This window comes from Anas platyrhynchos, chromosome 13 (assembly GCF_047663525.1).
Source record: "Anas platyrhynchos isolate ZD024472 breed Pekin duck chromosome 13, IASCAAS_PekinDuck_T2T, whole genome shotgun sequence".
Taxonomy (NCBI): Eukaryota; Metazoa; Chordata; class Aves; order Anseriformes; family Anatidae; genus Anas; species Anas platyrhynchos.
In genome coordinates this window covers 7176085-7191620 of record NC_092599.1, presented here as the reverse complement: position 1 = coordinate 7191620, position 15536 = coordinate 7176085, and the positions used below count along the sequence as shown (strand labels likewise).

Below are 15536 nucleotides of genomic sequence, written 5' to 3'. Positions count from 1 at the left end.
GCTACGTAATTGCAGAAAGCCTGCTGCTGGAATGTGCTTTTGCATGTAGCTTAGCTCCCAAAGCAGAACACACACTGCTAAAGAGAAAGGCTTTGGTTTTCCAATATGCTAAATTTGGCCTTCAAACCTATTGGTGAATGTGAATGGAAACAGCATTGGTTATCAATCAGGGTTATCAATCCTGATTGATGGAAAGCTTTGGGCCATTTAGGAGTAACTATTTGAAGACAGTTAATACAATTAAGGAGAGAAGTCTGGGGAAATAGCTGTGGGGCTGAGCTGCCTCCCTGGCTGCTCCTGGTGCTGGCCAGTGTGGTGGTACCATCACGTCGCTGAGCTACAGGGATGGATGACACAGCTCAGCGTCCTCTTGGAAAAGGCAGCTGGCTGCAAGCCCGAAGGAGAACTCTGACACGTCACCATTTAGCAAATGACTTCTGTGGGATTTCAGTACGTGCTTAAAGGCTCTGGTGAGCCACAGCTTCAGGTATGTGCTTCTGCTGCGTTCACACCATTCTCACCCTGAGATGGGGCATGTCAGAGCTGGACATCGTGCGATCACGGTGGGTGGGAACAAACCTGGGAAACTCTGAAGCACCGGGACCTGTGGGAGGTTGAGGGACTGGCCAGGAGTGGGGGGAGCTGGGAGAAAACCTAGGCTTTTGTGATTGCTGCCACATCTCTGTTATTGTCTGTTTTGTTAACATCAGAAAGAAAAAACTAAATCCACGCAGGGAATTCTGCAGGAGCTGTAGTAGATGACAGCTTGCCAGCTTGGAGGAAATCATCCTGGCTGTGTGGAGGCTAAAAGGGCTCCCCAGGAGGCATCCCTGTTTACCATCACCCCATTTGCAGCCTGTAGCACCCAGCCTAAGGGCAAGCCAGCAGATGCCAGACTCTGGCTGCAATTCGCTGCTTGGTTTCCTTCCTGGGAGTTGGTCCCCATGTTTGCCTCCTTTTAACCCAACTTTGTTCCACATACATTTTCTTGTAGACTTGAAATGATTTTTTTTTTTCCCCCAAAAAATTCTAAGTTGATTTATTTTTGCAGCATCACTAGTGGGTCCGGTATCCCAAGTCATTCTTCAGGCACATTTGTAGAATGAGGGGAACGCCTTGTACCTGGGGCTGTTCCCCCCTGGACAAGAATTGGGAGCATCAACCCAGGACTCTGGACCGCAGGGCAGGGCTCTGCACGAGCAGCATTCCTTACCCCCCTGCTCCTTTCACACGAGACAAGAGAACAAGGAACCCAAAGCCTGGGAATAAAAACCAGCACAGAAATGGATGTTTACCATTCACTGTATTATTCCCTTGTGTACAAAGTATTTTGCCTCTATAATAGCACACAGGTATTGAAATACGATGGCAAATGCAGAAAGACCATACAGACATCTCTTACAGGTCTCTTCATTTCCTTTTGAATATAATCAGAAAGAAAAGAAATACTGTACAGGAAAGTGCTCGCAAAACAAAACAAAAAGTTTGTAGAAAAATAATGGCATTGATATACAAAACCCAGAGTTGTTTCCTGAACAAGAAGCGTTGAAGGCCTCTGGTCCTCAAAGTCTGTTCCTATTTAATGAAGCCCTTTAATGAATCATAATCTAGTGAATCAGTGATCTATCAATTCTTCCCTTATAGTTTATTTAATATTTTTTTAGGTTTCTCTTGCTCTGTTATTAGCTGTTATGAATCTATATGGTAGACAGGAATGTGTACAGGTCAAAATAATATTTCTTTTTATAAATAGCCATTCACTTCATTACAGAAAATATAATAAGCCTGTACTTTCTAAGCACCACTGTTTCTCTCTAAAGTTCATAGTGCAATTTTCCCTTTTCCCCTACAGAAGTTATACATGAGCAATTATCATTAAAAAATCTTTATTCCGTAACTATTGCTTTTCCCTTTTTCCTCTCCCTTTCCCTATCCCTTTTTTCCCTTACCCTATCCCTTTTTCCCTTTCCATTTTCCCTTTTCTTTTCTTTGACTTTTGAAATGGTATTTTTGGCATTTTTCTCAGAAAGGCATAATTCCTCATTGCTACTCATAGCCATACAACATAGGTGAAATCAGCCTTAAGATATGATCATATCTACTTATTTTATGTGCTATTAAACAAAACAAAAAACAAAAAAATCACCCCAAATGATGAGTAAGATAGTCTCATTCTTTCCTCTAAGCCTGAATATTAACGAGAGCGGCAGAGGCACGCATGGGTAAGTGCCGAGCACCGATTCTTTAGCTGCTGCCTTTTAACAGGACCCTGCTCACACATTAGATGTCTACCGATTTACGTGAATATATCAATACCTGACTGTCAGGCTGACGGGTTTCATTCTGCAGGCTGAATACATGCATTATGAATCCAGGGATCTGACAATTTATTGCTATTGATCTGACTGTTTTGTAACAGACTGACTGCTCCTCCTCTGGGGAGCTGGGTAATGGCAGGTAAAAGACTTGCAGAAGATCCTGAGGATGGGTTTGTTGAGCGTTTGCATCCAAAATTGAAAGATTTAGCCAGATTAGCAGACAAGACTCTTTGGTCTTCCAAACTGCTGGCAATTTTGTGCTAAAAAGCTTCCTTTCCTTGTACTTTGTGCTGCTGGCTGCCCTGACATACGGCAGCGGGGCAGCGTCTTCCTATAACTAAGTAAAATTGTGGAGAAAGAATTAAGAGACATAGTCATAGACTACAAAAATAATCTGGTCACATCACCCCCGTTCAACGTGCTACGAAGCTCTGCGAAAAACGTGGCATGCCGCAAGCAGCAGGCTATGTACAGGCGGAGCTGCAGTCATCACACAGCCGCGGTGGTGCCTATGGGAGCTTTCCCCTCAATTAAAAATAAAATAAAATAAAAACAACAAAAAAAAACATTAAAGGTCTGGTTGTACATTGGATTGCGGACAGCAAAGAGCGCAGATGCCCTACCAGGAAGATACGAAGCAATACAGAAGTAGGCGTAAAGCAGGCTGTTTTCAAAGGGGGGGGGCAGAGTTATCTGCAAGTACACGCTGATCTCGCTGCTGCCGCCTGCCCGGCCCTGCGTGCTTGCAGATGGGCTGCCAGTGAGTAGGAAGCCAGGAAGCATTGCGGGGCAGCAGGGCAGGACGTGCTGTCCCCAGCCCCTATGTGCCCTGCTCCCCCCAGCCACGCAGGCAGGTGCTTGCGGGTGGTGGGAGCGCAGCAGAGATGCTTTGGGCTCTGCGTTTGGATTTTGTGACAACGTCCCTAATAAGCTGCGGTGCTTCTCAGCCTTGGGAAACATATGGGCTCATCAGCCTGCCTGGATGAGTTAATACCCCGCTGCCAGATGGAGCCAGGAAGCACGGTGGCACATGCAATTAGCAGAGAAATGTATGGTGTTTTTTTTTTTTTTTTTTTTTTTCTGAAAAGCGAGTTTGCTTCGGAGCCCTACCAATAAAAGGGGCTCAGCTGAAGATCCATCTGCAGGAATTTTCCTGAACCTGGGGTAGATCTCAATCGATTCGAATCGCCTGACAATTTTTCTGCTTTCTTCCTTTTCTCACTGATAAAGGCACTGGATTAACTAAAACTACAGAGCGTTAATAAATACCATGTTAGCACCAAACCAGTGCTTTAGCACTGGCCACAGAGGTCATGTGAAATTCAAAACATACCTAAAAGATAAAGATTGCTAATGCAACTAGCACTGTATTCATTGTCATGTTTTCCTTGAGTGCTGTTGGCCTAATCACTAACATCAAATTTAAGCACGTCTTGTCTATTTTCCTTACAGAAAGACAGATTGAAATGCCAAAAATACCCCTATGCAGATTGTGTAGCACCGTAGAGGGCCAAAGCAGCCCGTAACTGAAGGAAAATTACTGATTGAAAGTAAACAACTGAATACAGTGACAATAAAGTATCACTTGTCATAATGCTACATATAATGTAGAGTACGCAAAATGCAGTGGTTTGACTGCAGGATTTAACAATAAAAAATAAAAATAGTAAAAGCAGCCTTAATATAATGATTTTACGTACAAAAATATTAAATCAAAATAAATAATTCCAAACATAAATATTATACTGTACATTAAGAATATGCGATCTATATACACACATAAACAGATAAAAAAGTGGAAGGCAGAGGTATTGCATCGCTATCCTTCATCCATCTCGTCTCCGCGGGCTGCTCCCAGACAACCTGCAAAGCACAGATGAGGAGCACGTCAGAGTCAGGCCATCAGTTTTGCCTTCAAAACCTGTAAGTGGTGAGACCAGTGTGGGATCTGAGCTGAGGCAGATGCCAGCAAGGTGGAAACGTGCTTCCCTTTGACAGCATCACTCCCATGGGCATTACTGGGAGCACTGGAGCTGCTCCTGCTGCCCATGGTGCGCTCGCTGGCCCCATGTAAGAAGCCCCTCACAAAGGAGTGTGCGTCCATCAGTCCCGTGGGACTTTTCAGGCATTTTTCAGATTATCACTGGAGCAAGTCTCCAGAAGATGTGCCCCAGACCTGAGTGATGAGCTGGCTTTGGGGAATGGGAGCTGGATGCTTTGCAGCCATTGCCTGCTGTGTGCCTTCAGCAGGACATTTTGGGGAAGATTCCCCTTTGCTCTCGGCAGGGCACTTACCATTGCTATAACACCTGGACATCGAGGCCTGTTCCAGACGATGGAGTACACTTCCCACAGTAACCACCGCATTTTCCCACTACTTTGGTACCATCCTGCAGGCAAAAACAGAAGCAACATCTCATGTAAGGGCTTAAGAACTCCAGGTTGTGAAAGAGCCAGATCTGGGTTACTCCAGCCAGGGCTTTAATAGAAAATGTCTTGGAAGAAAAACAAACAATGCCTAAATCAATCTGCAAAATTACAGTTATATTTAAATGTATGCAAATGTAATTCCCTTTAGTACTGCCAGGTCAGATGGTGAACACAAATAAGAAAGGGTACTTTTGATTTATTACACTGCAAGATGCCCAAGGAGAAGGCCATTTGGAGGGATATCTCAAGGACATCTGCTTTCTCCAATCTGCCCTACAGTGAGTAACTGCTTGTTCCACTGTAATGAGTGGAAAACTTGGATCACGAGAGAGAAATAACACATCTAGACAAGAACAGCACCTTGGTGGTGAGCGAGCATGTGAAGGACACAGAGGACATTTGCAGACATTACCGAGAAACATCTATTTGGAAGGTAAGAGCTGGCGTGCCCCCAGAGCAAGGACATGATGGGGATGCGGTGAGGCTGTGCCATGTGCTATGGTGCTGTTCCCCATCAGCTCTGTACCTCCAAACCCAGAGGAGACCCAGGAAAACGCAGTCCTGGGCTGGCCAGGTCTCCAGCAAGCATGGGGTGACTCAAGTCACAATTGATGCCAGCATCGGCAACACCTCCATCTGGCCTTCCTCACCCCACCTCTGCACAAGTTTTCTCCTCTTGGTGACTACCATGGACAGACAGTCCTTGAGGGGAATTCAACCCTCAATTATCAGAAAATTGGGCTTAAGTGCAGGACAAGCTCACACAAAGCATTTATTTTTAGGCGAGCTCCCTCCTGCCCTTGACACTATCGATCTGTGATTGCAGCAGGCTGCTATCATCTCTTCTCGCTGTCCCTTCCTTTCTTCTGCTCCTGCTGGCAATTAAACCCCTGGAGCAACGCTTGACAGATGCCACTGGGTGAGGGAGGTAAGAGCTGTCTCTTAGCCTCCCTCGGCCCTTAAAGCTTGTTTTAATTCTGCCAGCCGTGATTGTGTCTGCCCTCTGCAACCCCGAAGGTGGCTGCCCGAGCCTCTCCTCTCTGAAGTGGAGAAGAACAGCAAAGCGCCAGCCAGAACTAACATACGGGGTCTGTGCAAGTCCTCTTACACCTGCACCAGGGCACAGACCAGAAGGATCCAACCCCTCTGTTGAAAAGGCTCCTTTACTAGCCCCAGTACTGACAAGGCTCATGGGCTCGAGGCAGCCCAGGAGAGGACATTTTACAATCTGCTTCTTGTTAAAGGGCTGCAGTGACCTCTTTAGGACAGTTTTAACAGGGGCAAACGTTTTGGGAACAATTCCTTCCCAGGGTGCACGCTTCATCCCCACTCAGCATCCCTGCCCCAGTGCCCCCAGCCCTGCCTGCCACAAAATGCACACACTATGCCCACCACCACAGCCAACTAATTACAGATAGGTCTGCCCCACAGCACTCACAGTGTGCAGATGCAAAGCTAAGCAGGCTCACTAATTAACTGCAATAACCTGGATCAAGTTAAACCCACTAACATCCTCCCCACTACAATTATGGGCAACACTTTGTTTCTAATGATCGATGTCAGATTTTTGTTAGCATCTAATTGGAAGATGTTGCCACAAAAGATGACGTGGCCATTAGAAATTTCCCACGAGAGGGCATAACCATAATTAAAATTGCAACTTACTGGGGATTTCTGAATTTCCGACACTGCGTAATTCCCTTGTGAGAGCCACTTCGCTGTTCCCGTTAAGGACAGGCCTGTCCCATACAGGTCTATGCTGAAGCGACCCTAAAAAGCAAGCAGACAAGCCTGGTTATCCCAAAGCCCTGTGCCTCAGCCACACTTGCCACAGCATCACTTCTCTAACAGGATCGTGTCAGCAATGTTTCCAATTTTTCCATTGCTCTGACAGTAATTAGCACATAGTGTACAAATCACAGCATGTCTCAGGTCAGGAATTTCATTTTCATTTGTGGCTGCAAGGAAGGAGGGGCTTTTGCTTGGTTTTTCACTGCTTTTTCTCTTTTCCGCTGCTTTTTCGTGGTTTGCCGATTGAGGGCATTCTTGGCTTTTCCACGGCAAGCTGCGGAGCCTGATGTGCTCCAGCGGCAGATGGAGAAGGTACCCCAGGAATGTGCTGCAGCTGCTCTCACTTCTCCCTCCTCAACTGGAGAGGGCACACTTGTCCTTTTTTCTGTACTTTCCACTGAGCCTTTTTTTTTTTTTTTTTTTCCCCAGACTTCAGTAAAATCAGAACTCTTTCATTTATTTCTTAGAAATGTCCTTCACTTCATTTCCCCCCATCTCAAAATGCACAAAATGGATAGAAAATTCAGGGCTATGACTGCATCCACCTGAGATCCCCTAGAAGACCCCAGCCTGGCCCATTTTGGGATCTCTGGGCACACCCCGAGGCTGACCCATCGTTGTACCAGGTGACGCTGCGCTTTGCTCCCCATGATCACTGCCCTGGCAATGGAGATGCTCTGCGAGGAGCGAGCTGCCTGGTTGGGAGGATGGGCATTAACATTCATGAGCCTTCCTGAGGTAAGAAGGCAATCCCTAAGCTGCTGAGCCGTGCAGAAAAGTGCCAGAAGGAGATGGAGAGGTTTGCCCTCTGCCGCCTTTTGCTGCAGCTCCTCACCTAATGCCCTTTGCCAACAAGGTCTGCATAGTCCAAGGTATTGGGCAAACACATCACTCATCATCCCCCAGCTCCACAAAAGCGAGGTGTGCCAAGGACAAAGAGCGAGCCACCTGTAGCACGGTGTTAATTAGTCTCCTAATGACTTTCAAGAGCACATATTTCTTCCAAGCAACTGAGCTTGACATCTTGCATTACCTCCCAAAGCAGCTGAGGATGTGACTCAGCCTGTGCCCGGCTGCTCTCCCTACCTTCAAACACACGTGCACACAACAGCCCTTCTCCCTGCCTCATTTCTTCTGCTTTTTCTGCTTTAATGGTGACTTTCTCAGCACCCTCAGGGGCAGTAGGCCCTGGGAGATGTCCCTTAGCTAGTTCTGCTGCTTGTCTGATAACACCCTGGCACCTTCCTAAAGAAATGGGAAGAGCGGCCGAAGGGAAAAGTTTCTGACTGCTGATTTGAGAACGGGACACTCACTGGAGTCTGCTTGATGTGATCAGCAGTAATTAATAGAGGGCCTGGACATGACAAATGGCACCAATTCCTGTGAAACGCTATTGTCAAATACCTGCGGGCATTTGGCTGCGCTGTAGCAGTCCCCAGCAGTGGCATAAGGAACAGGTCGTCCATCATGCGTCCGTGCAAACTGTAAGTCAGTTGCTGTGGAGAAGAGTTGGTGAATAACATGGCAAGAAAGACGCAGGGAGAGACAAAATACATGTGAACATGTTCTTTGCTAATGTTTGAAGTCACTAAAGCTCATTTCACGCATTAATCTTGAGAGCTGAGACCTCATCTGCTGGATTTTTAATATTAAATCCCCAGTTCATCCCACACAACTCCCAGCACACTAGGACTGAATTTCACAGGACCCTCATATGCTCAGTTTTATGGTTGGGTTCAAGATTTAGGGCCTAGGTATAAATAACAACAAAACCAGAACCTGTGCCTTTCCTTTTGTTTCTCTATCGGACAATTTCCCATTTTGATGGGGCAACTTCTAAACCTTCCTTTTGAACAAAGCCAAACAACTGTCCCCAGACTGCCCCTAGCCTGGGTGCTCCAGCTCAGGTGTTCAAAGGGATTTGAGGTATTTTGCAGCGATCTGAAGTAAGTGAGACTCCTTTTGATGGGGATGCAAGATAGCTCCTGCCTGACAGAGGTGGGTGCCCAGCTCCTTTTGAAATGCAAAGGGAGCTGGTATCAGATTCCCTGAGGGTGGCTCCTAGGAGCTTTTACAGACTATTAGAAGCTTTTTACAGATTAATAGATGGTGAGGTCTCATGTCCTGAAAATAAAGTGATAAAAAACCCTGTCACATAGAGAGTCATTTTACAAGGAAGGCCTTTGATTTGCCAAAAAACCTCTGCTATTTACTGAATGAACCAGCAACAATTTGTTGCATTTTAAAAACGTTTGCTGGAAACTAAGAGCATCCTTGGAGCCAAGGGGGCTGAAAATGTACCTGAGCAGTGGGGATACCTCCCAGCTCCCTCGCATGCTGGGTCTCAGGGTACCACTGGTGTTGCACAGCTACAATTACCTTCCCCTTTGCAAACCCACAGCCCCCTCTCCATCACTCTCAACACCAGTTATTTTACCAGGTCTGACTCTGCCAGGAGCCTCTTTCACCTTCCTACTGCCCCAAGGCTGGCACCGTGCATCTCTGATGTGCTCAGGCTGCAGCCTTTAAGTGCAAAGGTGACCAGGTCCAAAAGCAGCTTTTAATAGGAGAGCTCAGGAATAACCTTCACTAGACTACTTCTGCTTGCTTGTAATTACAGCTACATTTATGTAAAATAAACATTGTTTTTTAATGGCAAGGCCCTGTTTTTTACTCACTTATTATTTGCATAGTGTTCAGGTCCAGCCTTACTTTGCTGAAGGTGGAAAACCCAGCTGCTGTGTAATCTTTCCTACACTGGCAGTCTTCTCGTCTGCTCCCGTTATATGGACACTCAGTCGGGTTATGCAATCTAAATCAAAAGAAAACCCTTTCTACTCATGACAGGAAAATATTGCCATAGCAAACAAAAACATTGGAAAGCTCAGAATTAAAGGCATTTCTTACCTGTATCCATACACTTCTGAAAAATTCTCTGCATCCCCATTTACAAGGGTCACGTACTCCTTTGGGCTGTCAGTCTGCATCCCAGAACAATACACCTGAAAGAGAGAAGCCGTAATTTTGTCAGGCATCACGAGCAAAAGGAATGCCTAGAAAACTGGAGGTAGAAAATGCAAGTGGAAGTGAGGAGCACACGCAGGGTCCTCTTGCACCTTTGGGAAATGCATAAACCATCAATCTGTTGCTGAAACGCACCTTTAATGTCTTCCCTTTGACTTTAAGGAAATATTCACCATCGTCAGTGACACCTTTGAGACTTTTAACATCTTTGCAACTCCTTGGTAATTCACCTGAAACAAAACAGAAATACTTACAGTCACTGAGCAATGGTACATCAACATTTCTTTTATGAGACATCCACAGCCTAAAGACAAGATGTTTATTTTTAAGAGAGCTCCCTGAAGTGCCTTAGTGCTTTGTTGGATGGCCCCAGTGCTTGGAAATACAGCACATCTCCGTGAGTAAACAGAAGTTCAAGGTGCGAGAAAAGGAAAGAAAGGTGCAAAGCTGCAGACTCACAGTCATGGACGTTGTGACACATCCTCCTCTCTTCGGGTTTCAAATCCGTGTGGCACAAGCTGCTGAGCTGGTCATCATTTGTCAAGCACTGCACTGACCGGTGCATGACTCCAACGCCACAGGTCACGGAGCACTGCAAGACCAGACAGAGGTTCCTATTTTATCTCAAGGGCTTTTGGGCTCTGGACTAGAACAGAGGCAGCCAGTTTCCCTTGTATAAAGAGACAGCAGCAGAGGTCCCAATCCCACAAAGGCTTAATTTTAATCAGACAAGTAGTCCCTTTGATTATTTAATCCTTTCTTTATTATCATCATCCTTAATTATTTCAAGAAGACTATACTTCACTTAGCACTTACATACTTTACTGTTTGAGACCTGTGCTCAAGCAAAAATGTTCGTTTTGCAGGAGGAAGGTTGTGCAAGGAAGAAACGTTCACCAGAAGTGGCATAGAAGTGCTCCCCTGCCACTGACAGGCCTCTGAGCAACCATGACAGAGTTTGTTGTCTTCTAATTGTACCAAAAATACACAGCCTGCAAGCTCTATTCCTCATCGTCTGGAAAAATGACTAAACTGTGCAAATTCTGGGTCATCCTTCCATGGTCCAAACCAAGGCTGCAATACCAGAGGCCACTGGAGGTCCTGAGCAGCTCAGCCCAGCTGGCTGCTGCAGGAGGCCACAGGGTGACCTGAGAACTGAAAATCAGCTGAAACAGGCACCAGCTTAGGCCACCAAGAAAATGAGGGTGCTCATCTGTTTGGAAATGCTTTGTGTGCATCAGCACGCTGTGAAGGAGACTGCCTTCAGCAGCTCGCGCCATTCGCAGCTTGGCGTTTGCTCTTTATCAGTTCCACATCCATAAAACCTCACGATGGAGCAGAGCAGCACGCTCTATTTGTCCATCAAAGGTGATGGTAATTTACACCGAACCCCTCAGAAAATCAGAGGTGAGAAGGGTCACGGCACTTTGTAGTCCCTGGGATGTTCAGCAGCCCCAAGCAGGGATAGAGATCTTGCTCTCTGAAATGGATACTCTTCTCGACAGAGGTGCATTAACGAGTTGGGTATTTTGCGCTGAAGTTCTGGGGGGAAATGCCAATTAATCGAGGCTGAGCTCTTTGCTGTAACTCCTCTGCCCTGACTCGCAGGGAGGATCTGAGGCTTCCTGTGGGGCGCGAGGAACTAAGGTTTCAAGCAGCTCTGCCATTTACTGTGACAGCTTCCACTGCATTTTGCTTGACTTGACCCTCATTGCCTTGTAAAGGTTTGACAAATTCCTACAAATGCCTGAGCTGGGTTAATAAATCAAATTTATGGGAGAAACACCACATTTCAAAGAATGTCAGAAGCCCAAAGAAGTGAAATGTTATCACCTTAACTAAAATCTGATCTTGTAGTTCAGGCCCCAGAAATGGGTCGGCACAAATAACTTTTACAGAAAGGTTAAGTTCCTTCCCCTGCCCTGTCCCAGCATTTGGAAGGAGGAGGAAGAAGGTGGGGGGAAGAAAGAAAAATCCTTTTAAGGCTCAAATTACCCATCTTTTGGCCTTCTGCTGGCTCCCACATCTTGCTCACACACACGGACAGGCAGGATCAACTCCGGCTGCCAGCTATACATCACTCCTGCTGCTCTGGAGCAAGGGGTTCAGACCCTTTTTTGGCAATGACCCCACTTTCTGACTAAGCATTCAGTATGGCTCCAAATTTTAGCTACATCTGTATTTTTATGGAGATAATGACTTTCATGGCTGCTGTAAATCCCCCATACGATGGGGTTCAGCGTGGAGCAGCAGGCCCTACGCTCACCCTACAACACACCACGGCGTTTGGTGTGTTCATCTACACAACTCTTCAACATCCCCCTGCCAAACCTTAGGAACGTGCCCCCTGTGTAACAAAATAAACATACATATAGATAAGTTTGCTCCAGTTTCTTTTGGGTAAAAAAAAAATAAAGGCACAAAACTTACGCTTCCCCAGTTGCCAACACGCCAGGAGGCCGAGACGGGGCACTCGCCGAGGTAGCAGGGCTGGATGTTGGGCGGCTGCGTGCCGGGGCAGTTGACCGTGTTCTGGTACCCGTACTCGTAGTGGTCCTTGCCGGTGTAAATCTCGCTGCACGATACCAGGCGCTGCTTGTAGCCCTTGCCGCACGTGACGGAGCACTGGGAGCAGAGGAAGCGCCTGTCAGTGCTTCACGCTTGTGGTGAACAAGACAAGGTGCTGCGAGGGATCACTGATAACTATTTAACCCAGCCACGAGCACTGGCTACACGTGGCTGGGGCCTGATGCTGCCTTTGAGCCCCAGTGCCTCCCTGCACTGCTCCAGGACCCCCTGCCCCGCATGGGCTCCAGTCCACAAGTTCCCTTTCCACGAGCAAAGAGAGGAGAAGGGGATCCTGAACTCAGAAATGTCTCCATTATTGGGGTTTTCTTTCTTTCTTTCTTTCTTTCTTTCTTTTTTGGCCATGGGGTGCATAGAGAAAGAACACAGTTAGACTGACCCTGAGCTGCAGGTGCTTGGGAACAGCTGGAAAAAAGGGAAGGCTTTCCTTGTAAACTTCAGCTCTGCCTGCCCTCGCCCATCGCCTCATCTTCATGGGGCTGAGGGTGCACAGATGGGTTGTGGGCAGAGGGGCAGGGCTCATAGGCACCCTAATATTTCTCTCAAAACACCACCCAGGAGACTGGGCTGCTGGAGACATTCCCATCTCCGCCTCTCGCCCTCCTGTGCTATCTCGGGCTGTGTGCCTCTCCTCCCCCTCACTCCCGGCATGTTTGCTTTTTCCCTTCTCTTGCTCTTTCTTTTTAATCAGTGCTGTGTCAGCAACTGCCTCGTCACTTCCCTCTGCTGTTCTTCCGAGTGGAAACTAATCCTTCGCTCGCTGCAGAAGGAAACAGCCTAAGATTAGCCTGGGTCCTCCCGCATGGAGCGCCTGCTGCGAAGAAAACCCATCTGTTTCCCTTGCCAAGCCCTCTCCCAGTGTGAGAGCAAATCTGACACTGAGGAGGATGTGTCCCCATGGTCACATCCAGGCGTGCCTTTCCAGACATGGACCCTGCACCAGGCTGCAGACTTGTAGAACCCCGGAGATCCCAGGACGAGGTGGGAATAATAATGATAATAATAATGATAATGATAATAATAATAATAATAATAAATGGCACAAAACTAAGGAGGGTGCCTGCTGGATGTGATATGCTTTGGGAGAAAATTCAATATTTTGTTGTCTCTCGCAGTCCTTCTCCACCTGTCCAGCAGGGAAATTGCACGGAGAAGCAAACCAACAAATAATCGCTTAACCACGCAGCGCTGCCCTGCCACCTTTGATTTGGGTTGCAATATCTCAGCGAGGCTGGCGGCGAGAGGAGGAGGGAGCGGTGGGGACAGGGATGGGGACGGGGACAGGGACTCACCTCCGACCACTCCCCAGTAATCCAGACGTACTCGCAGGGCGGCAGCTGGCAGCTCTCAATCTCAGGGGGCCGTTTGCTGGCGTCGCAGTAGGCGCTGCTCTGCTCCTGCTTGCTCTCGTCCATGCAGACCACCTTGCGGTACCGAGACGCCTCGCCGCACGTCTTCACGCACTGCTCGCGGGAAAAAAGAGCTCACCCAACGCACCAGGGACTGCAGCAAATCTACCCGCACCCCCAGACCAAGTACATCCTTCCCTCACCAGTCCGAGTGAGTCTGTGGCTCTGGGCTCGGTGTGGGCATCTCGTGGTATTAATTGGGGCGAATCTAAGGATGATTGTGACAAATTGTCCCTGATGCAAGGAGGTGCCAAGGCAAAGTGTAGGGATGGGGAGCAGAGTATGGATGGGGCTGGTGAAGGATCCAGCTGTGACAGCAAAAAGAGATGCAGAGAGGCCACGCCAGGACAAGGGGGGGAAAAAGGGGCCAAGCCCCATCATTTTGTCCCCTACTAAATAGAGCTGCTGGGAGAAAGACAAGGCAGCTGCCCCGTGCATGACACAGGCCGTCACGCCTCTCATTGTGCCTTGCGAGCACCCTTCTGCTTCCTTTCTTTTCTGAGCGTTGCCCTGACCCACGCTGAGAGCGACCCAGGCTGTCCGAGCACAAATGCTCCCCGAGGTCTTCTGGGGACATGAAGGGCTCGACTCTTCCTCTGTGCATCTCAGAAACACAGCCTGGCTGTGAGGCTGTGCCTGCCACCCGCAAAGCCCTTGCAATGCTCCTGGGAGCAATTTGTCTTGCAAAAAATACAAATAAAACGAAATAAATCACTGTACGGTGACTGTCCCAGTAAAACCATATTTTCTTAACGTTCTCATCTGTAATAGGCTTCTAACGCTTTCAACTAACTGGATTAACAAAGAGAAAAATGCATGAAAGCACTCATTTTATGGAACGTGCAGGGAGCTTCTTGCCCTAAGGAAAGGATAAGACGTCCAACCAGACCTTCGCTATCAGCACAGGAACACTGTTTGAAGTCACCTATGCTTGTAGGACCGTGTCAGCTTTATCTAGTTACAGCCTCGCCATCCGAACACTGCTTTCAGCAACCTGAAGCAGCTCCTGCTCTCCTGGCTCACCTGCAATTAGCAAGATCTTGGAGAGTTCACCTAATTGCAAAATGCAGGAACCTCAGGCCCTGCTTTCTGTAATTAGCTGTCAGGATGAAGATGGCAAATTATTTGAGGGCTTTAAAAATCCAAATCAATACACAGCATAATATTTGTCGTAAATACCCAGTAAGCACGTAAGCCAGGGGGCAGGAAGGGGAGCCAGCCCTACAAAGCAGAGCTTATTCCAAAGGAATAACTCAGCAGCTCTTAGGCAACAGTCAGCACTGCAAAATCTGCAGTTTGCAAGAAGACCCCAAGGGCTTCGTGTGCTTTCAACCTTATTTACTCTCTTACTCTAAGTCCTCGCAGTGGAAGTTGCTTCTAGGTCTGTGCTGAAACACGGCGGTGGTATGAGGGCTGGAGGAATTTGCTGGAGAGTGATTTAGTCAGAGAGCAAAGAAACTTTGCTGTATTTGCCCATCTCTGATATGTTATGTAAGGAAAACATGGAAGTGGGTTATTGCAAATAACCCACGTGGCTTCCCTGAGCAGGCACTCACTGCAGCACAGCATGGCTACGGGATGCCCAAAGCTCCCTTGATCTCATGTTTCCCCTTCCTCACGTAAATTTAAGCCTAAATTTGATTAACTTTAGGTGGGTGAACAATCTCTTTGTTGTGAAAGGGTCTTCTGACACTGGCCAGGACCAGCTCTCACATCCCAAATGAGCCCATCCTCGTTTAAAACCATTGACTGCTGATGGGAGATTGGCACTCTGAAACATATGCCACCCTCCTTTGTTTTTCCTCCGCAAATAATGGTCATATGGATCACTAAAGCTGCGCCAGCTCTGCACATCTTGCTACCATCAGTTAATTGAAGTTTGATTATTTGTATTTTGGGGGATAATTGGCAATTAAAATAATTCCACTGAGATATTAAATACAGTACAAAGACAGAGAGACCATAATAAAACAATTCA

General features: G+C 47.3%; 1 protein-coding gene across 5 annotated transcripts in view; it reads right to left on the bottom strand.

Annotated features, from left to right (window-relative positions):
- Window positions 1–1284: 1284 nt before the first annotated feature.
- Window positions 1285–15536, bottom strand: part of ADAMTS9 (ADAM metallopeptidase with thrombospondin type 1 motif 9) — a 75892-nt gene continuing 61640 nt past the window's right edge. For 4 of the 5 annotated variants that reach the window (XM_027468026.3, XM_027468022.3, XM_027468024.3 and 1 more), the window contains 10 exons: window positions 13442–13612; window positions 11994–12188; window positions 10023–10155; window positions 9699–9793; window positions 9447–9541; window positions 9218–9351; window positions 7944–8035; window positions 6414–6518; window positions 4614–4708; window positions 1285–4181 (listed from right to left, as the gene is read on the bottom strand). In XM_027468026.3, coding sequence (XP_027323827.3) covers window positions 4619–4708; window positions 6414–6518; window positions 7944–8035; window positions 9218–9351; window positions 9447–9541; window positions 9699–9793; window positions 10023–10155; window positions 11994–12188; window positions 13442–13612 — 1110 coding nt within the window. In that variant the 3' untranslated portion in view covers window positions 1285–4181; window positions 4614–4618. Of the gene's footprint in view, window positions 4182–4613; window positions 4709–6413; window positions 6519–7943; window positions 8036–9217; window positions 9352–9446; window positions 9542–9698; window positions 9794–10022; window positions 10156–11993; window positions 12189–13441; window positions 13613–15536 lie in introns of those variants that run through there. The other variant, XR_003500396.3, reaches the window with a different exon arrangement.